The sequence below is a fragment of the Anomaloglossus baeobatrachus genome, chromosome 2, assembly GCF_048569485.1.
Source record: "Anomaloglossus baeobatrachus isolate aAnoBae1 chromosome 2, aAnoBae1.hap1, whole genome shotgun sequence".
Taxonomy (NCBI): Eukaryota; Metazoa; Chordata; class Amphibia; order Anura; family Aromobatidae; genus Anomaloglossus; species Anomaloglossus baeobatrachus.
The window spans coordinates 139,185,167-139,211,289 of record NC_134354.1 but is presented as its reverse complement, the minus strand read 5'-3'; the positions used below and the strand labels follow the sequence as shown (position 1 = coordinate 139,211,289).

General features: G+C 47.2%; 1 protein-coding gene across 3 annotated transcripts; it reads right to left on the bottom strand.

Annotated features, from left to right (window-relative positions):
• Positions 1-717: 717 nt before the first annotated feature.
• Positions 718-25,709, bottom strand: HSF5 (heat shock transcription factor 5). Of its 3 annotated transcripts, none has more exons than XM_075333345.1 (7): positions 25,315-25,709; positions 22,564-23,089; positions 18,589-18,963; positions 16,833-16,930; positions 14,681-15,061; positions 7,293-7,446; positions 718-1,061 (listed from the first exon to the last, which is right to left on the bottom strand). In XM_075333345.1, exons 2-7 carry the CDS (start codon positions 23,078-23,080, stop codon positions 1,003-1,005), a joined length of 1,584 nt encoding a protein of 527 aa, XP_075189460.1. In that variant the 5' UTR covers positions 23,081-23,089; positions 25,315-25,709; the 3' UTR covers positions 718-1,002. The 3 variants fall into 3 exon arrangements, with proteins under 3 accessions (XP_075189460.1, XP_075189462.1, XP_075189461.1); XM_075333347.1 differs by having other exon boundaries at positions 14,681-14,950; XM_075333346.1 differs by having other exon boundaries at positions 25,444-25,709.
• Positions 25,710-26,123: the final 414 nt, after the last annotated feature.

Below are 26,123 nucleotides of genomic sequence, written 5' to 3'. Positions count from 1 at the left end.
TGGATAATGACACAAACACGTTCACGGGAAATCTCCATGATATCTGCTATTGCTTTGGCTGAAATCCATCGATTCTCCAGTATGAGGTTGTGCACAACATCAACGATCTCCAGAACAACAACCACTCTCGGTCGTCCAGGACATTCCTCATCATTGGTGCTGAAGTGGCCCGTGTTAAATTTGGCAACCCAGTTCTTAACTGTGGAATACGAATGGCATTGATCCCCCAATGTCTGCGACATTTCACCATGAATATGATATGCAGACTTTATTTGCAGAAACAAGAATTTTATCACTCCTCTGCTGTGAATATCGCATTAGACTCCGCCATTTTGTTTTCCCTTGTGCGTAGAACACTGTTGCCATAAGCAACAATCACAATTTTGAAAACATATATTAAATACATAAGGCTTTCATGTGATGTAACATTCGTTACCATAGAAACAAAAAAAGATCACAAAGCCAAACACTTATCAGGAGCCCCTCGTACTCGGTACTTGAGTAGAGCCTGTCAGAGCATCTGACCTGATCGTGCATGGTCGTGCTCGCTCATTACAAACAGATCTCATGTCTTAAACCACTGCAATCACAATATATTTTATTTTGGCAAAATGGGCACAAAAAAATACTGTTTGATGCAACTTGTGAAAGACGGCAATCATCCATTTTTCATAGTCTCATGTTTATTTCACTTACACAACGTGACACAGTCATAGGTCAGCATATGTTGTACGCAACTGCTATCGTTTTGTGACCTGTTGCAGTAAAGTCTTTTGTGTGCACATATAAACAGATTATGAAATACAAAAGAAATTAATATTTTTTAACATTTTTTTTAATTCTTACCTAGCTAAAAACACTTATGTACAGTATGTGTGTGTCTACATATATATTGTTCTTCTAGTATACTGTAAACCTAATAAAAAGTAAAACATATTCTTCAAACAATACTCCACTCTGTAACAGGCACCATGTAAACGACCATGGCTACATTTTATTTCTTTAATTCTTCTTTGCAAACTGCTGACGCTCGCAGGCTACCTCTACCAGAAGATTCAGATCTGAGAAGAGACAGTTGCATGTCATGATAAAATATTTCTTCCAATTTAAGGAATGCTATAAAAAAATAATAAATACCCATTTTCCCCACATCTCCAGTGTGTCTGTTGTTAAGGGCACTTTACATGCTGCGACATCGCTAGCGATCGCACCCGCCCCCGTTGTTTGTGCGTCACGGACAAATCGCTGCCCGTGGCTGACAAAATCGGTAATGCGCGACACACGTACTTACCTGCCTAACGACGTCGCTGTGGCTGGCGAACAACCTGTTTTCTAAGGGGGCGGTTCGTGCGGCGTTACAGTGACGTCACACAGAAGGCAACCAATAGAAGCGGAGGGGCAGAGAGCAGCCGCATGAAGGTCACTCCCACCTCGTTGCCGGAGGACGCAGATACACTGTTGTTCGTCGTTCCCGGGGTGTCACACGTAGCGATGTGTGCTGCCTCAGGAACGACGAACAACCTGCGTCCAGCACGAGCAACGATATTTGGGAAATGAACGACGTGTCAACGATCAACGATTTGGTGAGTATTTCTAAATCGTTAGCGGTCGCTCGTAGGTGTCACACGCAATGACGTCGCTAACGAGGCCGGATGTGCGTCACGAATTTCGTGACCCCAACGATATCTCGTTAGCGACGTCGTTGCGTGTAAAGCGGCCTTTATAGTCCCAGAATAATGCTTGTTCGCTGGATGATCGGATTGTTTATGCCAGTATAAAAATCATTGTTGTTGGCCATGTATTGCTCCATGTAATGAGGGATGCGCTACCAGCACTATGATGCTGAACTGGGACAGAATGATCGTCTGTCCCCATACTGTATTTATCAGCCAGTAAACAAGCGCTGATTGAGATTTAGAAAGTAATTTGACGCTCGCAATCCTGCCGAAATTGGCCATCTAAATGGGCCTTAAGATAATGAACTAAGCTCCTAATTAAATTATTTATGACAACTGCTTTATTCAATAATGAACTGACAGATTTTCAGATAGATCTGGAGGAGATCGCTACTATTCATCCCTCCAAAAACCTGTCACAAGCAATCTACAGTAGCCTCAAACTGTATCTGTCCTTGGAAATGGACAAATGCAGGGCACCAGAAAAAAAAAATCTGAACATGTGATATTTTTTTTTTGCATTACAACCCTATTTGATCAGATTTCCTCAACTTTAATAGGATTGTTCAATAAAAGGCTTGATTACTAGTGATGGGTGGACCCGGACTGTAAAAGTCCACATCTGTGTGTTGTCAAACGTACCCGAGTGTCGGGACTGGAGTTCTCAAGGAATTCCGGCTAATTCATCCAGATCTGACACTCGAGAAATACAAAAAAATAGAGGAAAAATAAAGAAACAAAATAAGAAAGAAAGCGGCGCTATATTAACCAAGCTTCCCGCGAGGCTGTAACTGCTCCTACAGCCTCTCATTCTTCTTTCGGGGCCGCTCATTAGGAGCATGCATTTTCACTGCTTTCCCCTCCCTTTGGCATTTGTGATTGGTGCAGTCAGATGCGCCCCCTGAGTGACAGCGTGTCTGACACTTCAAATGACAGACCCTATCTGTAGGTCTATTGTGCAGTAAAAATAAATAAAGAAAAAAAACACAGATAAAGGTGACCGCACAGATTTAAAATAAATAAATAAATAAAAAAAATAGTATCAAAATGGCGTGCGGTCCCCCCAATTTTGATACCAATCCATGATAAAACCCGACAGCTGGGGGTTCGTATTCTCAGACTAGTGAGACCCATGGTTATTGGGAGCCCCCTAGCCTAAAAATACCAGCCTTCAGCTACCCAGGCAATCTGAGCACCTTATCCGGCTCTTCCAGATTGTCCTGGTGCGGTGGCAATGAGGGTAGTAAGGAGTTAATGGCAGCCCACAACTGCCATTAAGAGGATTTTTTTGGTGTTTGTCTTTATTTCTTTTCACTTTCAGAATAGTAATGGGGGATCTCATAGATGCATCCCATTACTAATCTAGGGCTTAGTGGCAGCTGTGAGCTGCCATTAACCCCTTATTACAACTATCACCGCACAAGAGCAATAGGTTAAGAGCTGGGTGAAGTGCTGGGATTGTCGCATCTAATGGACAATTCTGGGCAGCTGCAGGCTGTTATTTTTAGGCTGCGGGCTCCCAATAACCATGGTTATTTCCAGCCTGAGAATACCAGCCCCCAGTTGTTAGGCTTTATCACGGCTGGGTATCAGAAGTAGGGGGACCGCACACTGTTTTATTAAATTATTTATTTAAATAATTAAAAAAAAGAAATTGATACAAAGCCAAGATAAGCGCACAGCCTGGGGCTGCAGCCTGTAGCTGTATGCTTGATATGTGCTGGGTATCACAATATGGGGGGACCCTACGCCAATTTATTTATTTATTTTTATACCACGATAGACGCACATAGCGTCTGTGATTGGAAGCAGTTAGCTGACATGCTGTCACTCAGGGTGGGGGCACGTTTGACTGCAACCATTCACAGATGCCGGTGGGCGGGGAAAGCAATGCCTATGCATGAAGGCTAATGCACAGCCCTGAAAGTGCATGAGCGGCCACTGCAGCAGTTACTGCCGACTCGGAGCATCGGTAAGTATAGCGTGCGTGCTCCTATCACCCTATCCCTTGTACTACCATTTTTAATTGCCATATTCTGCTCCCGATAGTCTTATATGTGGACTGGAATTTGGCCAGATACCTGGGATCAATCTCGGACTGGAATCGGATTTTTTCTTAAATCCGGTTAGGTCCGCTGGTTCCTGTTATCTGTGAGTCCACCCATCACTACTAATTACTAATATTTATCACATGACGATATTACTACTGTGGACAAATCTATGAAGCTATCCTGCTTTATATGACCATAAAGGGTTATTTCTATCGCCAAAATCTCATCCAATATGTAATAAGTGTAATAATATTATTAGCAAATACCTCCATATAGAAATGTAGTATGGTTCTTCTGATTCACTTACTTCATGTTCTGGCATTGCAGAAACTTAGATATCCATGGTTATGACCACTAGCAACTAACTAACTAACTGTGAATGTAAGCGTGGTCCTAACCATGGATACTTATAATCTTACAATGCCCTGAACATGAGGTAAGTGACATAGTGAATTAGGATGACAATACTACATTTATAATTGGAGGTATTTTCTAATATTATTATTATTAGTACACCTACTACATATTGACAACATAAGCTGGTATAATTACCTGTCCCTGGTGCTGCTGTCTCCCGTGCTGCTGTTACTTGCCCGGAAGCAACAGCAGAGGCCGAGACAGCAGCACTTGAGACAGGAAAGTATGAAAACTCTTTATTTTTCATGAGGTAAGTGACATAGTGAATCAGGAGAACAATACTACATTTATAATTGGAGGTATTTTCTAATATTATTATTACACCTACTACATATTGGGATGGGATCTTGGAGATTGGAATACCCCTTTAAAGCATTAGGGACGTGGTTGGCAAAGTAAAGCCTCTGTCACACATCTGTGCATTAAAACGCACGTGTGTGAAGGGTCCGTGTGAAGGTGCGTATGTGTGTTCCGTGTGCTGTCCCTGTACTGTCGCTGTGACATCCAGATAGCACATGGACAACATAAGCTGGTATAATTATCTGTCCCTGGTGCTGCTGTCTCCCGTGCTGCTGTTACTTGCCCGGAAGCAACAGCAGAGGTCCGAGACAGCAGCAGCGGAGACAGGAAAGTATGAAAACTCTTTATTTTTATGTGATGTGTGTTTTTTTCCGGTACGTGTCACATTGATGTCACACAGATCACATCAGTGTTTGGTCCGTGTGACACCCGTGCTGTCGGCAGAAAACGGACATGTCGCCGGGTGCAGTACACACTTAGCCCATTGATTTTATGGGTCTATGTGAGTAAGTGTCTCTGGTGCATGTGAAAACAGATGTCATATGTACTAGAGACATGGATGTGAATAAGGCCTAAGATGTCCGAGACTTTTGTTAGAGGTACACATGACGTTATAGGCATACTGTGACATACATATCCCATAGGGTACAAAAACATATGGTGAAGAATATATCTTTCATGCAATGACATATTGTATAGGAATCTGCTGCTGAAAAGTCTTAGGGGCACTTTACACACTACGACATTGCAGGTGCGATGTCAGTGGGGTCAAATTGAAAGTGATGCACATCCGGCGTCGCAGGCGATATCGTGTGTAAATCCTTTATGACGCGATTAACGAGCGCAAAAGCGTCGTAATCATATCATTGGTGTAGCCTCGGTCATTTCCATGAATTGGGAAATACCGATGTTACGATGTTGTTCCTCGTTCCTGCGGCAACACACATCGCTGTGTGTGAAGCCGCAGGAGCGAGGAACATCTCCTACCTGCGTCCTGCGGCTCACGTCGGCTATGCGGAAGGACAGAGGTGGGCGGGATGTTTACGTCCCGCTCATCTCCGCACCTCCGCTTCTATTGGCCGCCTGCCGTGTGACGTCGCTATGACGCCGCACGACCCGCCCCCTTAATAAGGAGGCGGTTCGCCAGCCAGAGCGACGTCGCAGAGCAGGTGAGTGCATGTGAAGCTGCCATAGCGATAATGTTCGCTACGGCAGCAATCACAAGATATCGTACCTGCGACGGGGGCGGGGACTATCACTGCAGCGTCGGTAACACATTGTTAGGCTCTGTGCGCACTGGGAAATGGAATTTTCTTGAGAAAATTCCGCATGTCCTCAAAGATTACCGCACCCGCGGTAAAAAACCGCGGGAAACCGCATCCGAAAACCGCATGCGGTTTGCCGCGGTTTTACCGCGGTATTATTCGTGGTATTGCCGCGGTTTTGCCGCGTGCGGGTTGGGATGTGCTTTATTGCCTTCAATGCAATAAAGCACATTGAAGGAGAAAAAAAAAAAATACATTTAATTCTGATAGTAGATAGACAGAAGAATAGATAGGGAGATAGATAGATAGATAGACAGACAGATAGAGGGATAGATAGAGGGATAGATAGATGACAGATCGCTGCATTTCCCACGGTCGGCAGTGAGCTCACATTACCGGCCGTGGGAAATGACCGGTAATTACCTCTGCTGCTTTCATTCAGCGCTGTGTCTGTGACAGTCGCGGCTGGATGGAAGCAGCGCAGGAAGTCGGACCTGTGGATTACGCCGGAGCTTTGTTTGGGGGGGGTTAATAAAATGGTGAACGAGGCTTGTTGGTTTTATTTAAAATAAATGATTTTTCGGTGTCTGTGCTTTATTCACTTTACTTACGGGTTGATCATGTCAGCTGTCTCATAGACGCTGCCATGATCAAGCCTGGAGTTAATGGCGGTGATCCACCACCATTAACCCCTTGTATTACCTTGCCACCACTGCTACACGGTGGCAAGAAGAGCCGAGGACACTCCGGTAGTGCCGCATAATGCATGCGACAGTGCCGGGGCAGCTGCGGCTGATATTCTCGGCTGCCGGAGGGGGAGTGAGGCGGGGGACATTATCCCTGCCCCTCTCCCTCCCCAGCCTGAGAATACCGGGCCGCCACTGTATGCTTACCTCGGCTGGAAGGTAAATATGCAGCGGAGTCCACGTTCTTTGTTTTCTATATTTCCGTTTTCTTTCTATGTGTGTTCTATGTGTCTGTGTCTATGTGTTCTATGTCTGTGTGTGTCTGTGTCTGTGATCTGTGTGTGTGTTTACTCTCTGCTCCGCTTCCTCTTCCTGTAATGACATCACTTCCCTGCAAAACCGCAGACAAGCGATGCACATTACCGGAGGTAAACCGCGAAATACCGCAGGGAATAACGCAGGAAAACGCAGTGAACCGCACAGAATTTGCTTCCTGCGTTATTCCCTGCGGGATTTCATGATTAACATTGGAGTCAATGGAGTGAAATCCCGCAGCGATGTGCGGAAAAGAAGTTACATGCACTTGTTTTTGCTGCGGGATTCCCGCAACAAAACATGCAGCTGTCAAATTCCGCATAGTGCGCACAGGATTTTTTTTCTCCATAGGATTTGCTGGTGATTCACTGCAGAGATGTTATGAACATTTTCTGCAGCGAAACATGCAGCAAATCCGCGGAAAATCCGCGGCAAAATCCGGTAAGTGCGCACATAGCCTTACCGATGTTGCAGCGTGCAAAGCCCGCCTAAGGCTCAGATGAAATGTGCATACTTGTATACAAACTCCCACGTGCTTGGCTTGGTCTTAAACACTATTATTACCTATGGATCAGAATATACCTGCTGAGCTTTCTAATTGTGATATTTCTTTTGCATCATCCCTGTGTTCACATTTTGCTTTTTGACTCGGAGAAAAAGCAATATCAGAAGTGAGTAAGTCTACTTCATCAACACATAAGTTTATATCGACATCGGATGATGTATTCATATCAACCTACACAAGCAAAAAAAAACAAAAGAACCAAGGTTAACATCTACAAGAGAGGAAAGTCAATCTATAGAACAATGTCTGCAATAAGGGGCCTGTTTATCAAATCTTTTACTCCAGAACGTCGACGTAAGAGCTTTAAAAGGTCGCAACAATAGGGGGTTGAGCAAAACTTGTTTTCAAATCAGTTTGAGGGAAAAGGTCGGGTGGGATGGGACGTGGCCATGCTTGCCCATCAAACTCATGAAATGTGCTGGTGTTTTGTATGCCAGAAATGCTACTGAATAGCTTTTCTGGTGTAGCATACAAGGTGTACGCCAGTCGGAAGAGGTACTGAACTCATTAAGGAGTGTGACCCTCTTAATGCATTTGGCACCTCCTACACTAGCAAGACTGGCGTAGCATACCCTATTGTAAGGGGGGTGGACTAGGCCCGTATGCACCTGACCTGAAGACACCGATCGCGATGCATTATAGTAATATGACTAGTGTCAATGCATTTATTGTGTATGTAATGTGTTATTGCATAGAGCAGGGGTGGGCAAATAATTTTCCTATGGGGCCGCATGAGAAATTGGGATGGTTTTAGAGGGCCGGGCTAATATAATTACCTCAGTTCTACCCAATAATGTATGTACTATATATACTATCCCTTCATAAACAGACAGTAACTTAAACAATACAAAGATGCAATGAAAATATGGAGGTCAGTGGGGGGGCATAGACATTACTGGGGCCTGTGGAACATACATACTGGCCCTGATGGCCTATGAAGCGTGCATACTGTCCCTGGTGGCCAGTGGAGCACACATACTGGCCCTGGTGGCTAGTGGAGCACACATACTGACAGTGGTGGCCAGTGGAACACACATACTGACAGTGGTGGCCAGTGGATCACACATACTGACAGTGGTGGCCAGTGGAGCACACATACTGACAGTGGTGGCCAGTGGGGCACACATACTATCATTGGTGGCCAGTGGAGCACACATACTGACCGTGGTGGCCAGTGGGGCACACATACTGACTGTGGTGGCCAGTAGGGCACACATACTGACTGTGGTGGCCAGTGGGGCATATATATTGACCCTGGTGGCCTGTGGAGTATACATACTGACCCTTGTGGCCTGTGGAGCATACATACTGGCCCTGGTGACCAGTGGGGCATATATACTGACCGTGGTGAGCAGTGGAGCATACATACTGACAGTGGTGGCCAGTGGGGCATACATACTGACCTTGGTGGCCTGTGGAGCATACATACTGACCCTGGTGGCCTGTGGAGTATACATACTGACCCTGGTGGCCTGTGGAGCATACATACTGGCCCTGGTGGCCAGTGGAGCATACATACTGACAATGGAGGCCAGTGGGGCATACATACTGACAGTAGTTACTAGTGGGGGATGCATACTGACAGTGGTGGCCAGTGGGGGATGCATACTGACAGTGGTGACCTGTTGGGCATACATACTGGCCCTGGTGGCCAGTGGGGCATACATACTGACAATGGCGGCCAGTGGGGCATACATACTGACAGTGGTGGCCAGTGGGGCTTACATACTGACAGTGGTGGCCAGTGGGGCATACATACTGACAGTGGTGGCCAGTGGGGCATACATACTGACAGTGGTGGCCAGTGGGGCATACATACTGACAGTGGTGGCCAGTGGGGCATACATACTGGCTCTAGTGGCCAGTGGGGCATACATACTGACAGTGGTGGCCAGTGGGGTATACATACTGACAGTGGTGGCCAGTGGGGCATACATACTGACAGTGGTGGCCAGCGGGGCATGCATACTGACAGTGGTGGCCAGTGGGGGATGCATACTGACAGTGGTGGCTAGTGGGGCATGCATACTGACATTGGTGGCCAGTGGGGCATACATACTGGCCCTAGGGGTGCTGAGGGCACAGGCAGGCAGCACTGCAGCAGCAGAGCCTGAGGGCTCCTCTGGCTGTCTTCTCTGAGTCCCCTGTGTGTCTGCTTCCTCTATTGCAGACACAGGGGGACCTGAGAAGACACAAGTGCTGCTCCCCTGCTCTCTCCTCCTGCACTCACACTGCTCCCTCCCTGCTGCTACTGGTGCACTTACTTAAGTTACAGAACTGACGTTTTTGAAGCAGCCGCTGTGGAGATGAGGCGGTCACATGTAAGGATACTGGGTAGAAGGGCAGCCAAAGAGGGCGTGAGCAGCATCGAGAGAGCAGCAGGAGGGGACAAGGAAGGCATCCGAGGAGTGTGTGTGTCCAGCACTGAGAGGGGGCGAGGACGACAGAAAAATGGGCGTGGCTAATGTGACGCCCTGGACCCCAGGGGTCACAGGTCACTACACAACACCAGACACCCCCTTCCCTGGACAGGGCACACCAGTCAAACATTAAACCCTTGTTGCCACCCTCCAGGGTTGATGTCCACACCAGGTGGGGCGGAGCCAGGCGGTTCACCCCGCCCACCGAGGAGTTCACAGCCTGGAGGCGGGAAAAACACAGTAGTCAGTCCAGTTGTGGTCTGTAGTGAGTGAGGAGTGAAAACTGTTGGTGTCTGGGTCGGAACCCAGGCACATTCAGCAAGGTCAGCAGACGGTGGTGGCCATCTGCAGGATTTGGCGAAGGTCAGCGGAACCGTAGGATCGGGGTCGGGTGGTGGCCTGCCGGTACCGAACCGGGGAGCAGATTGGAGCCAAGCACCAGGCACGGTACTCAGACCCCGACTAGGCTTAAAGCCAACCTTTAGTCAAATTCTCTGATTGCGGTCTGGACCTCAGAGGTTCATTCCCACCCAAGTCCCGATTGAAGGCAACAGCTCAACCATTCCAGGTAAGGGCCACCGCCAAGAGCCAGAGATCCAAAGGGCCAGCGTCTGCGGGCACATATACATTGGGGAGCGTACTCCCGGTGCTCAGGCATTGGGGTTAAAACACAAAACACAGGTGCAGGGAACGACAGCCACCATCAACCCATCCAGGGAGAACACCGCAGCCGGCTGTGGGACCCGTTCATCCAGCTGTTTGGTTTACTAGAGACTCTGCTCATCTGTGTCTGAGTGAGTACACCAGTGCCATCTGGCACCGCGCTGCGCCGCGACCCTGCACCCTGCCAAAACCCATCCTGAGGAATCCAACCTCCTACCGGGCCCCGGGACCACCAGCCCCTACCCACGGCGGGGCCAACACCTAGCTGCTCCCCGCCATCGCTCCCGGGAACCCCGTCACAAGCAGCGGTGGTGCCCACTGTCACCACAACCCGTGGGTGGCATCATGAACACTCCATTCATCCCAAAAATCCAACTCCCCTCCCTTTTCACTCGTGGGCGAGGAGCGCTGCTTGAGCCCCGGGTCCGGCCACCGAGGAGAAGCCACCGGATCCGAGCGCGACCTCCCCGAGCAGCCCCCGCGACGGGGAAAGCTGGCCCCCGCCCTCGACACTAGCGGCATAGATGCCATAGAAGGCATCCAGAGTAAGGCCATGACTGGCAGCAAGAGGGGGCGTGACCGTCAGAGTGGGGGGCGTGGAGCTGCTTATCACTGCACTGCGGGATACATAGTTCCCGGCAGTGAGAGCGGGGCTGAGGCATAGATCAGGCCACGCCTCCAACTTTCAGCAAGACGGGCGGGCCGATCACAGACAGTAGGCGGGCCGGATCCGGCCCGCGGGCCGTCCCTTGCCGAGGTCTGGCATAGAGTATAAGTGTAGCCATCTAGTGGTGGTTTTAGGTATAGAGATGGTGATGACCCAGGGTTGCCATGGCAGTGATCAGGTTCCTGGGATCGCATTACTGGGACCCGATCACCAGGGAGAGGTAAGTGATCTCTCTTCTTGACTCCTGAATGCTGTGATTACATCATTCAGGGAGTTAAACTACCAGGCCAAGCGTGGGCACCACTCTGGGCAGTGAGAGCTGGGTCCCGGCTGTAACATCAGCCAGAGACACAGTGGCGATCGTGGGAGTACAGCGCAGGAACCCCCGCAATCGCCAGGACTAAACAAACATGAAAAATTAATGGAAAAAAGCATGGAAAAAAACATGCAAACGCGATTAAAAAAGTGCATTTTTTTGCTACATTTTTGCTGTCAAAACATGCGGTTTTGTGTGCAGAAAATGTGTGCACAAATCTGCTATGTGGGCACATACCCTTAAAGGGAACCAATCACCAGGATTTTCGAATATAACCAAAAAGCCAGTGCTGTACTGGCACTATCAGGCTGATTCTCTACATACCTGTAGTGGTCAACTTGGATATATAGGTTTTTAAACCCAAGAAAGTAAAGTTTATAAAATCACCAGCTTCTTGAGTGACAGCAGCTGAGGATCAGGTAATAGCTAGGGGGTGTATGCATAGTTATCCCCACCCCCTGTTAGAATTAGCATAAGTATTATACAATCGATTCACTTTTCACTTTGCAGACCTGTGTGAGGTCATACCCATGTGACCAAAAGGCCCTGCCTCAGCCAACAAAGCTCATACCACGAAGCTACATTTTTCTGTTGGCTGAGGCCCCGCCCCTTCTGGTCACATGGGTATGGGGAGGGAGGGGATGACTCTGAATAACCCCCCCAGATATTATCTGATCCCCTCAGCTGCTGTCATTCAAGAAGCTGATGATTTTATAAACTTTACTTTCTTGGGTTTCAAAACCCATTCATCTAAGCTGACCACTAAAGGTATGTATAGAATCAGTCTGATAGTACCAGTATAGCACTGGCTTTAGGTTATATACGAAAATCCTGATGATTAGTTCCTTTTAAGCTCTGTGGCCCACAGGAGGAGGAGTCAGCTGCAGGATACAGGCTGATTCCATCCTTTTTTAGTGAGTAGTTAGTAGAAAGCTGTACTAGTGGGTAGTATAGCGAGTAGGAGTAGTGTGCAAGCCGGATAGATGCCATGATCCGTAGTAAGTGGGTGCTTGTGGCATCTGTCCACTGACCTTTTTGGTCACAGTGCGAACAGAGTGCCCGGGAAAGACTCGAGTTGGGGACGTGTAGAAGGTCACCCCAGTCCCATAGTCGTGAATGCCAGGCACGGACTCTACCAAGGTTCTCTTGTCAGTGGACTGGCTTCAGGGATACGAGTCCTCAAGTGGGGACTTGGCATAGACCTCGGCGAACATGTCAGTATAGAAACCTACGTTAGACGAGGCTAGTCCGACGACTGTCCACGCGGTTATAGAAAATGGGTTCCGGTGGGTGGGATGAGACCCTGGCCAGGGAGGACTATATGACTTTAATGTGCTAGACTGTGGTGCCAAGTAGTAAGGAGGAGGACAGACAAATAGCAACTGTAGTACCAGGAATGAAGGAGCAGCCTAAAGTAAAACTATGGGCTTAAACCTAAATGTTCTATAAAGAACGTGTTCAACGTATTGTGCAACGTGTTAAGTAAAGGACTGTTCCGAAAGACATCAGTATCCGTGTCTGTGACTTCCCAGAGGAAGAATCCTGGCCTGCACAATGGCCTAATCACAGGTGTGGCTTGCACACACCAAGACCACACACCCAGTCAGAATCACCGCATCCAATCACTTCACCCTTGCTCTTTGGAGGTGGTGGGAGGGTGGACGACAGAAGCAATGAGCCATTTGTCCGTGACTACCACCCCGGGCAACTGTCCCACTATGCCAGTCTTGTTAATTCGGTCGGACATTCATACCAGTCTTGATGAGGAGATGTGCTGGAGTCAATCACTCCTAATTCAAAAGAAGAGCACACCTCTTAGGCTACTTTGACACATCAGTTTTTTTCCATCAGGCACCATCCGGAAAAAAACGGATAAAACGGATCCGGCGCCAGATCCATTTTATCCCCATTGATTTGTATTTGCGCCAGATTGTGCCTGATGGCCTTGCGTTTGCGTTGCATCCGGCTTTTGCCGGATCTGTCGTAATTGGCTAATGCGGCGGCTGGATGGAACGTCTCTTGTAACGTTTTTTGTCTCTGACAAAAAAACCACATCGTGCCGGATCCGGTGCGATACGGCGTGATTTACAATGGAAGCCTATGGACGTCGAATCCGACGTAATGCGGCAAAAAACGGATGCGGCCGCCGGATCCGTTTTTGTAAACTGAGCATGCTCCAATGTATTGAAAAAAACGGATCCAGCAAAAAAAAAAACAAAAAACGGATGAAACGGATGCAAAAACGGATGCGCCGGTATACCGGATCCGTAAAAAAAGGATCATCGCGCATCCGTTTTTGCTTATTCTGTGCCGGATCCGCTGCATCAGGCACACGCCGGCTTGTGCCTGATACCAAAAAACTGATGTGTGAAAGTAGCCTTAGGCGGGCTTTGCACGTTGCAACATCGGTAACAATGTGTTACCGATGCTGCAGCGATAGTCCCGCCCCCGTCGCACGTTCGATATATAGTGAAAGCTGCCGTAGCGATTATTATCGCTACGGCAGCTTTACACGCACATACCTGCCGTGCGACGTCCATCTGGCCGGCGTCCCGCCTCCTTCCTTAGGGGGCGGGTCGTGCGGCGTCACAGTGACGTCACACGGCAGGCGGCCAATTGAAGTGGAGGGGCGGAGATGAGCAGGATGTAAACATCCCGCCCACCTCCGTCCTTCTCATTGCAGCCGGGAGGCAGGTAAGGTGAAGTTCCTCGCTCCTGCGGCTTCATACACAGCGATGTGTGCTGCCGCAGGAGCGAGGAACAACATCGTACCTGTCGCTCCCCCGGCATTATGGAAATGTCGGAGGCTGCAGCGATGATACGATGACGACGATTTTGCGCTCGTTCATCGTATCATCTAGGATTTACACACTACGACATCGCAAGTGACGCCGGATGTGCGTCACTTTCGATTTGACCCCATCGACATCGCACCTGCGATGTCGTAGTGTGCAAAGCCCGCCTTAGTGAATCAGGATCGTTCCACAAGTGGCGCGTTCGCCTCTCCACAAATCTTACTCCAGTCAGGGATTAGAGTTAAATTTATGATGCAAGGAATGTGTTGCTCATCATGAATTTTATGTTGTTGCCTCACCCCCATCACAGCGTCACCCGCTTTGTTGGAGCAGGGCAAAAATAGCATGAGAAGACCATACGTTGCAAAATGTTGGTGCAATTTCATGTTATACCAACATTTTGAGACTTTTCAAAACATTTTACAATAGAATTCTGGTGTAAAAGCTTTGATGAATTGGGCCCAATGTGTTTTTCATTAATTTCTCCATGTACATGTTTTGCAGTAGTCTACACATTATATGTGCCAGGTAACTTACTACTTACTTCTGTGTCATCACTATTGAGAGGATAGACATCAGATGAAGTCAATGGACTTTGACAATTTACAGGCTGATCGACCAATAAAACCTCAGAGGTGAAATCAGCATTTACAGGTAGTAAGGATGCCAACTGGCTCGCCTGAATATAATAGGCCTGGTGATTTCCTGGGCTCATTGACTCTGCAGCATTCTGTAAAGGTGATGTTGCTGGATCCACAAGGATTTCGGTTGTGTCCACCTCCAATTGAGAAGAAGACTGTAGCTCATCCGCAAACTGGAAGACAGACTCTAAATTCATGTCATCTTTTCTTAACTCCTCTGAATCGCTCGAAGACCAATTTGTATGAAAGAGCTCCATAGAAAATGAAGAATGCACTGGAGCGCTCTGCGCAGTTGGACAAATAGTGTATTATAATCTGCTTAATAAATCTGTACTGTGCTATTACAGGTTAATAAAACCTAAAAACCTGATGTTAGTCAATGTGGTATAAACAGTATAGGCAGGGGTTTTCACATTATATGGCATGACGCAGTAGCTATGCTTTATGGACCAGCTATGGTCCGTGCTGTGGTCTGCTCATATCCATGCACTGGGAAAATGATACAGTCCTGCTCTGCCTCCTCTATCCAGGATGGCAGAGGTCCCCAACCTGTGGCTCGAGGGCCCATGATGTGTGGCTCAAGGGCCCATGATGTGTGGCTCGAGGGCCCATGATGTGTGGCTCGAGGGCCCATGATGTGTGGCTCGAGGGCCCATGATGTGTGGCTCAAGGGCCCATGATGTGTGGCTCGAGGGCCCATGATGTGTGGCTCGCAGCACTTGATCTAGCAAAGCAGAGTAGGTCTCCAGATGGTGAATTATGTGAGCACATAACAGCAGATCTAGATGGCTAGATAATTAAAAGGGGTTTTCCTACGAACAAAGCTGATTTTTATCAATAGATCTTAGAATAATAATAATTTATACACTTGGATGTGTTTAATAAAAATGTTCCTCTGCTGAGATAATGTTATATATGTGCCCCTGCTATGTACTGTGTAATGGCTGTGTCTGACCGTACAGGGACATGGTCTGATCATAGCACATCTACTGGGCAGGTGAGGATATAAAACAGATAGCACAGCAGGGGATCACAGCTGATTCTTTATGTGAGGTAAAACATTTCCCTGCCTCTTTTTAAAAAATGTTTTACCTCAAAGAATAAATAATTTGCGATCCCATGCTGTAATCTCTGTATACTTTTCTACATCCTCCCCATTCCAATAGATGTGGTATGATAAGACCATGTCCCTGTATGGTCAGACACGGCCATTACACAGTAAAGAGCAGGGTCACAGATATAAGATTATCTCAGCACAGGAACTTTTTTTTTTAAACTTCCAGTTGTGGAAATTACTATTAGCCCAAAATCTATTGATTAAAATGAATTTTGTTCTTGGGACAACCCCTTAAAGTATGGTAAGCCGGAGACTGGATGATATTATTAATCAGAGGAGGTGCTTGAAGTTGGATATGACAGTTTTGGGGGAGTACTTGCAAGAATACTGAATGGTGGTATTGTGGGAACCCCTGGATCTTGGTATACTGCTGCGGTGTGATTTTTGTGTAAAAGCTTTGGCAGTCATAGTAGTAATGGGGGCGCTGGGTGACTCTACTGTGGGGCAGGGGGAGCTGGAAGTCCCTCGCTCCCCTCTCTCAGAGCCAAATGTGGCTCTCAAGGTCAGAAAGGTTGGGGATCACTGCAGTATGGGATGTAATGTGCCCCATAACCCTGGCTGCAATACTAAATACAGGAGCTTAGGAGACATGGGAACTCGCTTTATCTCCTAGTGCATAGATATGAGCAGTGTGATTGCTGGTGGTTCCAGCAGCGGATTTCTTTAGAAAAATAATATTTGAACATACCTTCTGGGCTTCTATCATCTTATCTCCATAGTCCATTTTAAGAGTTGAGAAATTGCAATAACAGCACAGAAATTAGAACAGTCAGGACATATGAATTGCTATTACATGAAAGGACAAAGCTATAAAGGTACAGGTGGTGGTGTGTATACGGCAGCCATCTAATAAACATTTCATCAAAATGCCAAACATTTGCAGACGTTAAGATTCGTTAAGTATATTTTGAGTCAGATTACATTTTAATTATACTAACCTGAAAATAGCTGCAGTGTTGGTATGAGGGGCCGGCAGAGCCGGAGCAGCCATTAAGGTGGTGAAGATGAGCCGGAGTTGGACAATATGGAAGAAAAGCTAGTGGGAAGTGAACAACAAATGGAATTGAAATCAAAGTCCAATAAATACATAATACATTGCTATGTCTTTCTCACCATAAAATGAATTAGGAAACCATTCATATGTAGACTTTTAAAGGAGTCGTCCCATATTTACAACTAACCACCTATCCACAGGATAGCTCTAACACCTATCCACAAAATGGCCCTATCACCTATCCACAGGATGGCCCTATCATCTATGCACAGGATGGCCCTATCACCTATCCACAGGATGGCCCTATCACCTATCCACAGGATGGCCCTATCATCTATGCACAGGATGGCCCTATCATCTATGCACAGGATGGCCCTATCACCTATCCACAGGATGGCCCTATCACCTATCCACAGGATGGCCCTATCATCTATGCACAGGATGGCCCTATCACCTATCCACAGGATGGCCCTATCACCTATCCACAAGATGGTCCTATCACCTATCCAATGGATGACCCTATCACATATCCACAGAATAGTCCTATCACCTATCCACAAGATGGTCCTATCACCTATCCAATGGATGACCCTATCATCTATCCACAGGATGGTCCTATCACCTATCCACAGGATGGCCCTATCATCTATCCACTGGATCGCCCTATCACCTATCTACAGGATGGCCCTATCACCTATCCACTGGATCACCCCATCACCTATCCACAGGATGGCCCTATCATCTATCCACTGGATCGCCCTATCACCTATCTACAGAATGGCCCTATCACCTATCCACTGGATCACCTATCCACAGGATGGCCCTATCATCTATGCACTGGATCGCCCTATCACCTATCTACAGGATGGCCCTATCACCTATCCACTGGATCACCCTATCACCTATCCACTGGATGGCCCTATCATCTATCCACTGGATCGCCCTATCACCTATCTACAGGATGGCCCTATCACCTATCCATTGGATCACCCTATCACCTATCCACAGGATGGCCCTATCATCTATCCACTGGATCGCCCTATCACCTATCTACAGGATGGCCCTATCACCTATCCACTGGATCACCCTATCACCTATCCACTGGATGGCCCTATCAAGTATCCACAAGACAGTTCTATCACCTATCATACTACCTATGGGGACCATAATACTGTGTATAGGGGCTCTGGGGCCACCATGTTATTTATATACGTGAGCTGTGTGACTATCATACTATGTGGTGGGCATCATTCTGTGGGGGGTATTATACTGTGCTGGGGTTACTGTAGTAGAATCATACTGTGCTGAAGGCACTGTGGTGTTATCACAGTGTGTGTGGGGGGACTGTGGTGTGAAGTTGTTGGAATTCACTGAGGTGGTATAATGCAGTATGGAGGGTGGGGGGGTGGGGGAATTTATAGGGCATTATACTCTATAAGGGCCATGAAAGGGTGTATAGGGGTGAGAACACTAAAAAGCTTCAGTATTGGCACAATTACTTTTGTACCTGCACAATACATGTCTCTCTTCCTGTTTCTTAAAGCTGGGAGATATGACACTGCCTACTCCGCTGAATATTTTTGGGGGTATGTGGAGGGGGCTCCCTGATTTCTATTTACATCACTGGCTTATAATTATTTTGTTGGCCTACAAAGCACATGACAGCAGCCTCCCTTGTCTATTAATGGAGCAGAACTCACCTGATGGGTAATATGCCTGTGCGTACTGGGCATGTGGCATATAGCTAGTATATCTCGGCACTGGTCCTGGCATGGTGGAGTTACCTTGTTGCAAATGTACCGATGTGGCTGTAGACTGCATTGTGTAATTGATATCTGTTGGAAAGTGCTGCAGCACAGGATAAAACAATCTGTTTTCTGCAAATGATGAATGAGAAGCAAACTGTCCATGGTGAAGGCCGAATGAGTTTGACCATGTCCTTGGTGAGATGGAACTGCAATCAAACTTCTTTCCAGGAATAGCTATTTGGTTATGGGATGGCGGGTTGACATAGGGATATGGAGAAATGTGTTCACGTCTGCAACTTCTATGAATGTGATCAACAGTCATCATCCCTACAGAGCAGAAAAAGACAATTTCACATAATGCACAGAATCTGATTCCTTCATTCAAATATAAAAGTGCATCTCTAAAAAAGTGCCATGTAAGAGTTAAAGAGAGCTTGACATTTGCATCTGACACATGCTGCCCAAACCAAGGGTAGCATATGTCAGCCATTGGCTGTATGTTTGACTCTGAAATCCTGCGTTTCAGAGAAACAAAGTGTCATCAGGGGCAGTGGCTACGCTCATTGTCGCAGCCTCTGACCCCTCCCTGAAATGAAGCATCATCAGTGACGCTCGTTTCAGGGGCAGGGCTAGTCCCTGTGTACAGTGACAGCATGCTCTCTATCGTCGGCTCAGAGCGGTTTCAGAATAGCCAGCGTGCAGAGACCACTGACCTCACTTGCGGGGGTAGTGCTAGTCTCTGCACTCCGAGTATTTGGACACCGCTTCGTTGCCAATTCATTACTGCTGATCTGATCTGACAACAGAGAGTGATCTGTCATTGTACACATCGCACAGTGTACAATGACCACCCCTTTAAGTAAAAAAATTCTAAAATGATGAGTATTGTTTAAAATACGGCAATGTTTCTGCAAGTTGTTGATAGACAGTCCTACATATTAGGATGTGCCCTGTTGTTCCTTGTGATACTATCTCGAATGATCATAAAAGGAGTGCAGATCATGGAATAGGAAGATCTCAGAGATCATAATGGTCTCTCATCTCATCATACACACTGTTTGGCCAAGTTCATATAACAGTATTTTTGGTTTTGGTTATTTTTGAGCTTGTCAGTGAAAAAACGAAAAGCACTTAGTCCAATGTTATTCAACGGAGCAGTGCAGAGGAGCGAATTTTTTCACTGACCACATCTGTGTGTGAATAAAATAGCAGCATGGTCTAGTTTCTCCCAGTGTTGGATGAGACTTACCCGTTCAAGTCTATGGGTATGCAAAAAAATTGAATGCAATTGCAATTCTTCAACATATGAAACTGTATTTAGACTTGTACATTTTTAATAACTGCTAATGTATAAAAAAAAACAGATTGCACACACTATGTAACGTATGTGTTTCTCTAAATCCTTGCAGCGTCCCAGAGTCAAACTAACACAGCTGGGATCATACAGCCAGTGGCTGATACATGTCGCCCTCGGTTAGGATCATACAGCCAGTGGCTGATACGTGCCGCCCTCGGTTAGGATCATACAGCCAGTGGCTGATACATGCCGCCCTCGGTTAGGATCATACAGCCAGTGGCTGATACGTGCCGCCCTCGGTTAGGATCATACATCCAGTGGCTGATACGTGCCGCCCTCGGTTGGGATCATACAGCCAGTGGCTGATACATGCCGCCCTCGGTTGGGATCATACATCCAGTGGCTGATACATGCCGCCCTCGGTTGGAATCATACAGCCAGTGGCTTATACATGCCGCCCTCGGCTGGAATCATACAGCCAGTGGCTGATACCTGCCGCCCTCGGTTGAAATCATACAGCCAGTGGCTGATACATGCCGCCCTCGATTGGGATCATACAGCCAGTGGCTGATACATGCCGCCCTCGGTTGAAATCATACAGCCAGTGGCTGATACATGCCGCCCTCGGTTGGGATCATACAGCCAGTGGCTGATACATGCCACCATCTGTTGGGATCATACAGCCAGTGGCTGATACATGCCACATTCTGTTGGGATCATACAGCCAGTGGCTGATACATGCCACATTCTGTTGGGATCATACAGCCAGTGGCTGATACATGCCGCCCTCGGTTGGGATCATACAGCCAGTGGCTGATACATGCCACCCTCGGTTGGGATCATACATCCAGTGGCTTATACATGCCGCCCTCGGTTGGGATCAAAATGCCAGTGGCTGATACATGCCATCCTCGGTTGGGATCATACATCCAGTGGCTGATACATGCCTCCTTCGGTTAGGATCATACAGCCAGTGGCTGATACATGCCGCCCTCGGTTGGGATCATACAGCCAGTGGCTGATACATGCCACCCTCGGTTGGGATCATACAGCCAGTGGCTGATACATGCCGCCCTCAGTTGGGATCATACAGCCAGTGGCTGATACCTGCCGCCCTCGGTTGAAATCATACAGCCAGTGGCTGATACATGCCACCCTCGGTTGGGATCATACAGCCAGTGGCTGATACATGCCACCATCTGTTGGGATCATACAGCCAGTGGCTGATACATGCCACATTCTGTTGGGATCATACAGCCAGTGGCTGATACATGCCACATTCTGTTGGGATCATACAGCCAGTGGCTGATACATGCCGCCCTCGGTTGGGATCATACAGCCAGTGGCTGATACATGCCACCCTCAGTTGGGATCATACAGCCAGTGGCTTATACATGCCGCCCTCGGTTGGGATCAAAATGCCAGTGGCTGATACATGCCATCCTCGGTTGGGATCATACATCCAGTGGCTGATACATGCCTCCTTCGGTTAGGATCATACAGCCAGTGGCTGATACATGCCGCCCTCGGTTGGGATCATACAGCCAGTGGCTGATACATGCCACCCTCGGTTGGGATCATACAGCCAGTGGCTGATACATGCCGCCCTCAGTTGGGATCATACAGCCAGTGACTGATACATGTTCTCTCGGTTTAGGCCGGATGTATCAGCTGTCAGGATCCCTTTAATGGGTTATTCTGAAGAAGTTATCACCAATTCAAAGGATAGGTGATAACTACTTCTATATCTGTGGTGGCCCAACCGCAGGTGATAACTTCTATATCTGTGGGGGTCCGACCATAGGTGATAACTTCTACATATGTGGAAGTCCGACGGTAGTTGATAACTTCTATATCTGTGGAGGATCTGACTGTAAGTAATTGCTTCTACATCTGCGGGGGTCCGACCATGATAATTACTTCTATATCTGTGGGGGTCCGACCATAGGTGACAACTTCTATGTCTGTGGGGGTCCGAACTGTAGGTGATAGCTTCTATATTTGTGGGGGTCCGACTGTAGGTGATAACTTCATCTGTGGGGGTCTGACTGTAGGTGAGAACTTCTATATCTGTGGGGGTCCAAACTGTAGGTGATAAATTTTGTCTGTCGGGGTCCAAACCGTAGGTGAGAACTTCTATATCTGTGGGGGTCCAAACCGTACGTGAGAACTTCTATATCTGTGGGGGTCCAAACCGTACGTGAGAACTTCTATATTTGTGGGGATCTGACCATTGTGACCCCCTCCAATCTCCAGAAAAGGGAACTTTTATCCCTGTTAGCGTAGAGCTACAGACTGCCGCTCCATTCATTATGGGACTGCAGGAGCGCAGTACTGACCTTTCTCCTTCTGCTCCATAGGGAATGAATGCAGTTGTCGAGCATGTGCACTGCAGCTCTTTTCTAACAGGGATAAAAGTGCCCCGTATTAGCGATTGGTGGGAGTCTCAGTGGTTAGACCCCTATCGATCTAGAAATTATGGATAGGTGATAATTTATTCTTAGCCTAATACCCCATTAAAGGATGTAGGACGGGCAAGTTATGTTATATTACTAGCGGCCGGGGGGGACTTGGTTTATCTATCTGTAATTCCCAGATTTTATACTTTGGTCAAGTACAGCCCTTCTTACCCTGCCAATCTCCTTTACTGTCCTCTGTCATGGAGCCGGTAAGCAGTTTCTGGAAGCGATTTGGTGGGCGAGTGTTTACTTCCAGGCCGGCGGCCAGCTTGGCTTTGTTAATGCTCGTCAGTCTCTTCATATTGACCAGCAGATCGGGCCGCCCTTTTTGAAAATGGTCATTGAAGAAATGATGAATGCTGCCATCTACAGCTCCCGTATCCAAACCAAGAGAATGAAGGCCGGCACTACTGTCAGTTCCCACCACTAATTTCCTGAAACCATAGAGATTGAGCTGGCGGATAAAGCTGGTGAAGTTAGTGGTCTTAAATAATTCAGGGGTTAAATTGATTCCCCTCGAAGGGCAAAGCAGCTCCAACTCAAATAACTTCTTGTCTATGATCACACCATCCCCGGTGGAGTCCCAGTAGATGGACTGGTAGTGAGGGCTATTCACAAGACGCCACAGCTTGGCTGGGAAATTATTGGGATTGAGCGGAGCAGATTCAAAAGTCTCCTCTGGATCCATTGATGGAAACTAATGTGAAATATAAAAGAGAGTTTAGTACGATAGACGTCACTTGTATAACCTCACATGTATGTGTATAACGGGTATGGCCTTATGTGATTGGCCACACCAATAGTACCTCACGTGTATGTGTAGAACCTCATGTGTATGACCTCACACGTATGACCTCCCATGTATGACCTCACCTGTATAACTTCATGTCTATGACCTCACCTTTATTACCTCACACGTATGACCTCCCATGTATGACCTCACCTGTATAACTTCATATCTATGACCTCACCAATATGTGTATAGCCTCCCATCTATGACCTCCTGTGTATGACTTCACCTGTATGTGTATAACCTCACATGTATGATCCCACCTGTATAACCGCCCTTGTATGACCTCACCTATATTACTGCACATGTATGACCTCCCCTGTATAACCTCACGAATATAGCTCCACATGTATGACCTCACGTAAGTGACATCATGTGTATGACATCTCCTGTATAACCTCATATGTATGATCTCATGTGTTTGACCTCCCATGTATGGCCTTACGAGTTACGCGTATAACCTCACCTGTATGGCCCACGTGTATGACCTCACCTATGTTACCTCACGTGTATGACCCTATGTGTATGACCTCGCCTATGTTACCTCACGTGTATGACCCTATGTGTATGACCTCGCCTGAGTAACCTCACTTGTATGACCTCACGTGTATAGCCTTATCTGCAGAACCCCACGTGTATGACCTCACATGTATGACCTCACCTGTAAAACCTCACATGTATGGCCTCACCTGAATAACCTCACGTGTATGACCTCACCTGTGTGATCTGTTATCTATGATCTCACCTGTACGACCTCATGTGTATGGCCTCACTAGTATAACCTTACCTGTATTACCTCACATGTATGACCTCACCTGAATAACCTCATGTGTATGACCTCACTTGTGTGATCTGTTATCTATGATCTCACCTGTACGACCTCACGTGTATGGCCTCACCAGTATTACCTTACCTGTATTACCTCACATGTATGGCCTCACCTGTATGACCTCACTGTGTGATGTTATGTATGATCTCACCTGTATGACCTCCTTGTGTGATGTTATGTATGCTCTCACCTGTATGACCTCACGTGTATGGCCGCACCTGTGTGATGTAATGTATGATCTCACCGGTATGACCTCACGTGTATGGCCTCACCAGTATAACCTTAACTGTATTACCTCACGTGTATGACCTCATATGTATGGCCTCACCTGTATGACCTCACTGTGTGATGTAATGTATGATCTCACTTGTATGACCTCACCTGTATGGCCTCATGTGAATGACCTCACTAGTATAACCTTACATGTATGATCTGTTATGTATGACCTCACCTGTGATCTGTTATGTATGATCTCACGTGTATGACCTCACCTGTATGATCTGTTATGTATGATCTCACCTGTATGACCTCACATGTATGGCCTCACTAGTATATCCTTACCTGTATTACCTCAGGGGTATAACCTCACCTGCATGATCTGTTATGTATGATCTCACCTGTATGACCTCACATGTATGGCCTCACTAGTATATCCTTACCTGTATTTCCTCAGGTGTATAACCTCACCTGTATGATCTGTTATGTATGACCTCACCTGTATGGCCTCATGTGAATGACCTCACTAGTATAACCTTACATGCATGATCTGTTATGTATGACCTCACCTGTGATCTGTTATGTATGATCTCACGTGTATGACCTCACCTGTATGATCTGTTAGGTATGATCTCACCTGTATGACCTCACCTGTATGATCTGTTATGTATGATCTCACCTGTATGACCTCACATGTATGGCCTCACTAGTATATCCTTACCTGTATTACCTCAGGTGTATAACCTCACCTGCATGATCTGTTATGTATGATCTCACCTGTATAACCTCTCACATATGACTTCTCATGTTAAAAACCTATTATAACGTGACAATAATTTCACCTTTAAAAAAGATGTAACACCTGATCTATATATTCGACCTCGGGTGTATAGTGTGTGGGCAGCATGTCTTAATAACCTCACAGGTAACTATGTCACTATGTCACATATGAGTATTATATAACATGGATGCCATATGATCGAAAGTGTAAACTGCACATCTGCAAAACTATGTGTGTTCTATCTGGTAAAAAGTATTAGATCACATAGGATCCCCCAGATCTCACAACTAGATTATACTATCGCACCTTCAATTGTACACTCTGGGCCGTGGTCTGTGTGATGACACTGATCGGTGCAGTGATGTCGTCACTGATCGGGGCAATGATGTGTATAATGTCACTGATCGAGGCAGTGATCTTTATGATGTCACATACACACAATATAACCGGGCTGTCCCGCTCAGCGCTGCCCGTGGCTTCTCTCCGCCCTCTCCCGTTCTCTGTGCGCCATAGAACCGTTATTACTGACGCTCCCGAACTGCACGTTTGAAATTCCACACACCGACCAATCAGGCATCGAGATTTGCCGCGTGCGGATCTCGCCGCACGGGACAGTGATGGCGGCGGTCGGTATACGGAGGGGTGCGGGCTGAAGAACGCTTGAGAGAACCGTCCTAGAACCGGCGCATCTGCAGGGAGGCGGCAGGCACGTATCGCCGCGGCCACTAAGAGCCATAGTGCAAACTGGAAGCAGCCAATGAGATCACTTCTTACATTTCTTACCCTGTCTTAGGAAAATAAAAGCAGTAATGTAATTGGCCACTGCAGCCCTATTACATTACACAGTGGAAGGTTGTTGCAATCTTCAGGAGGACCTGACATCAGGACTTAGTGACAGCAGTGTGCTGGGGACACAATTCGGTACAAGGGGCTTCTGACTGCTGTGGGGGCGTCTGCCTGGCACACACAACTATAGTCATTTATTCATTAGCACCACCCCAGCATTTTTGTTTTTTTTCATAGCTGGAGTGGCCCTTTAAATGTAAGCCCCCTGTAATACACTCATCCTCTGGCGGATTCATCATTTTTCAACATCACCCCACTCCCACAGCACC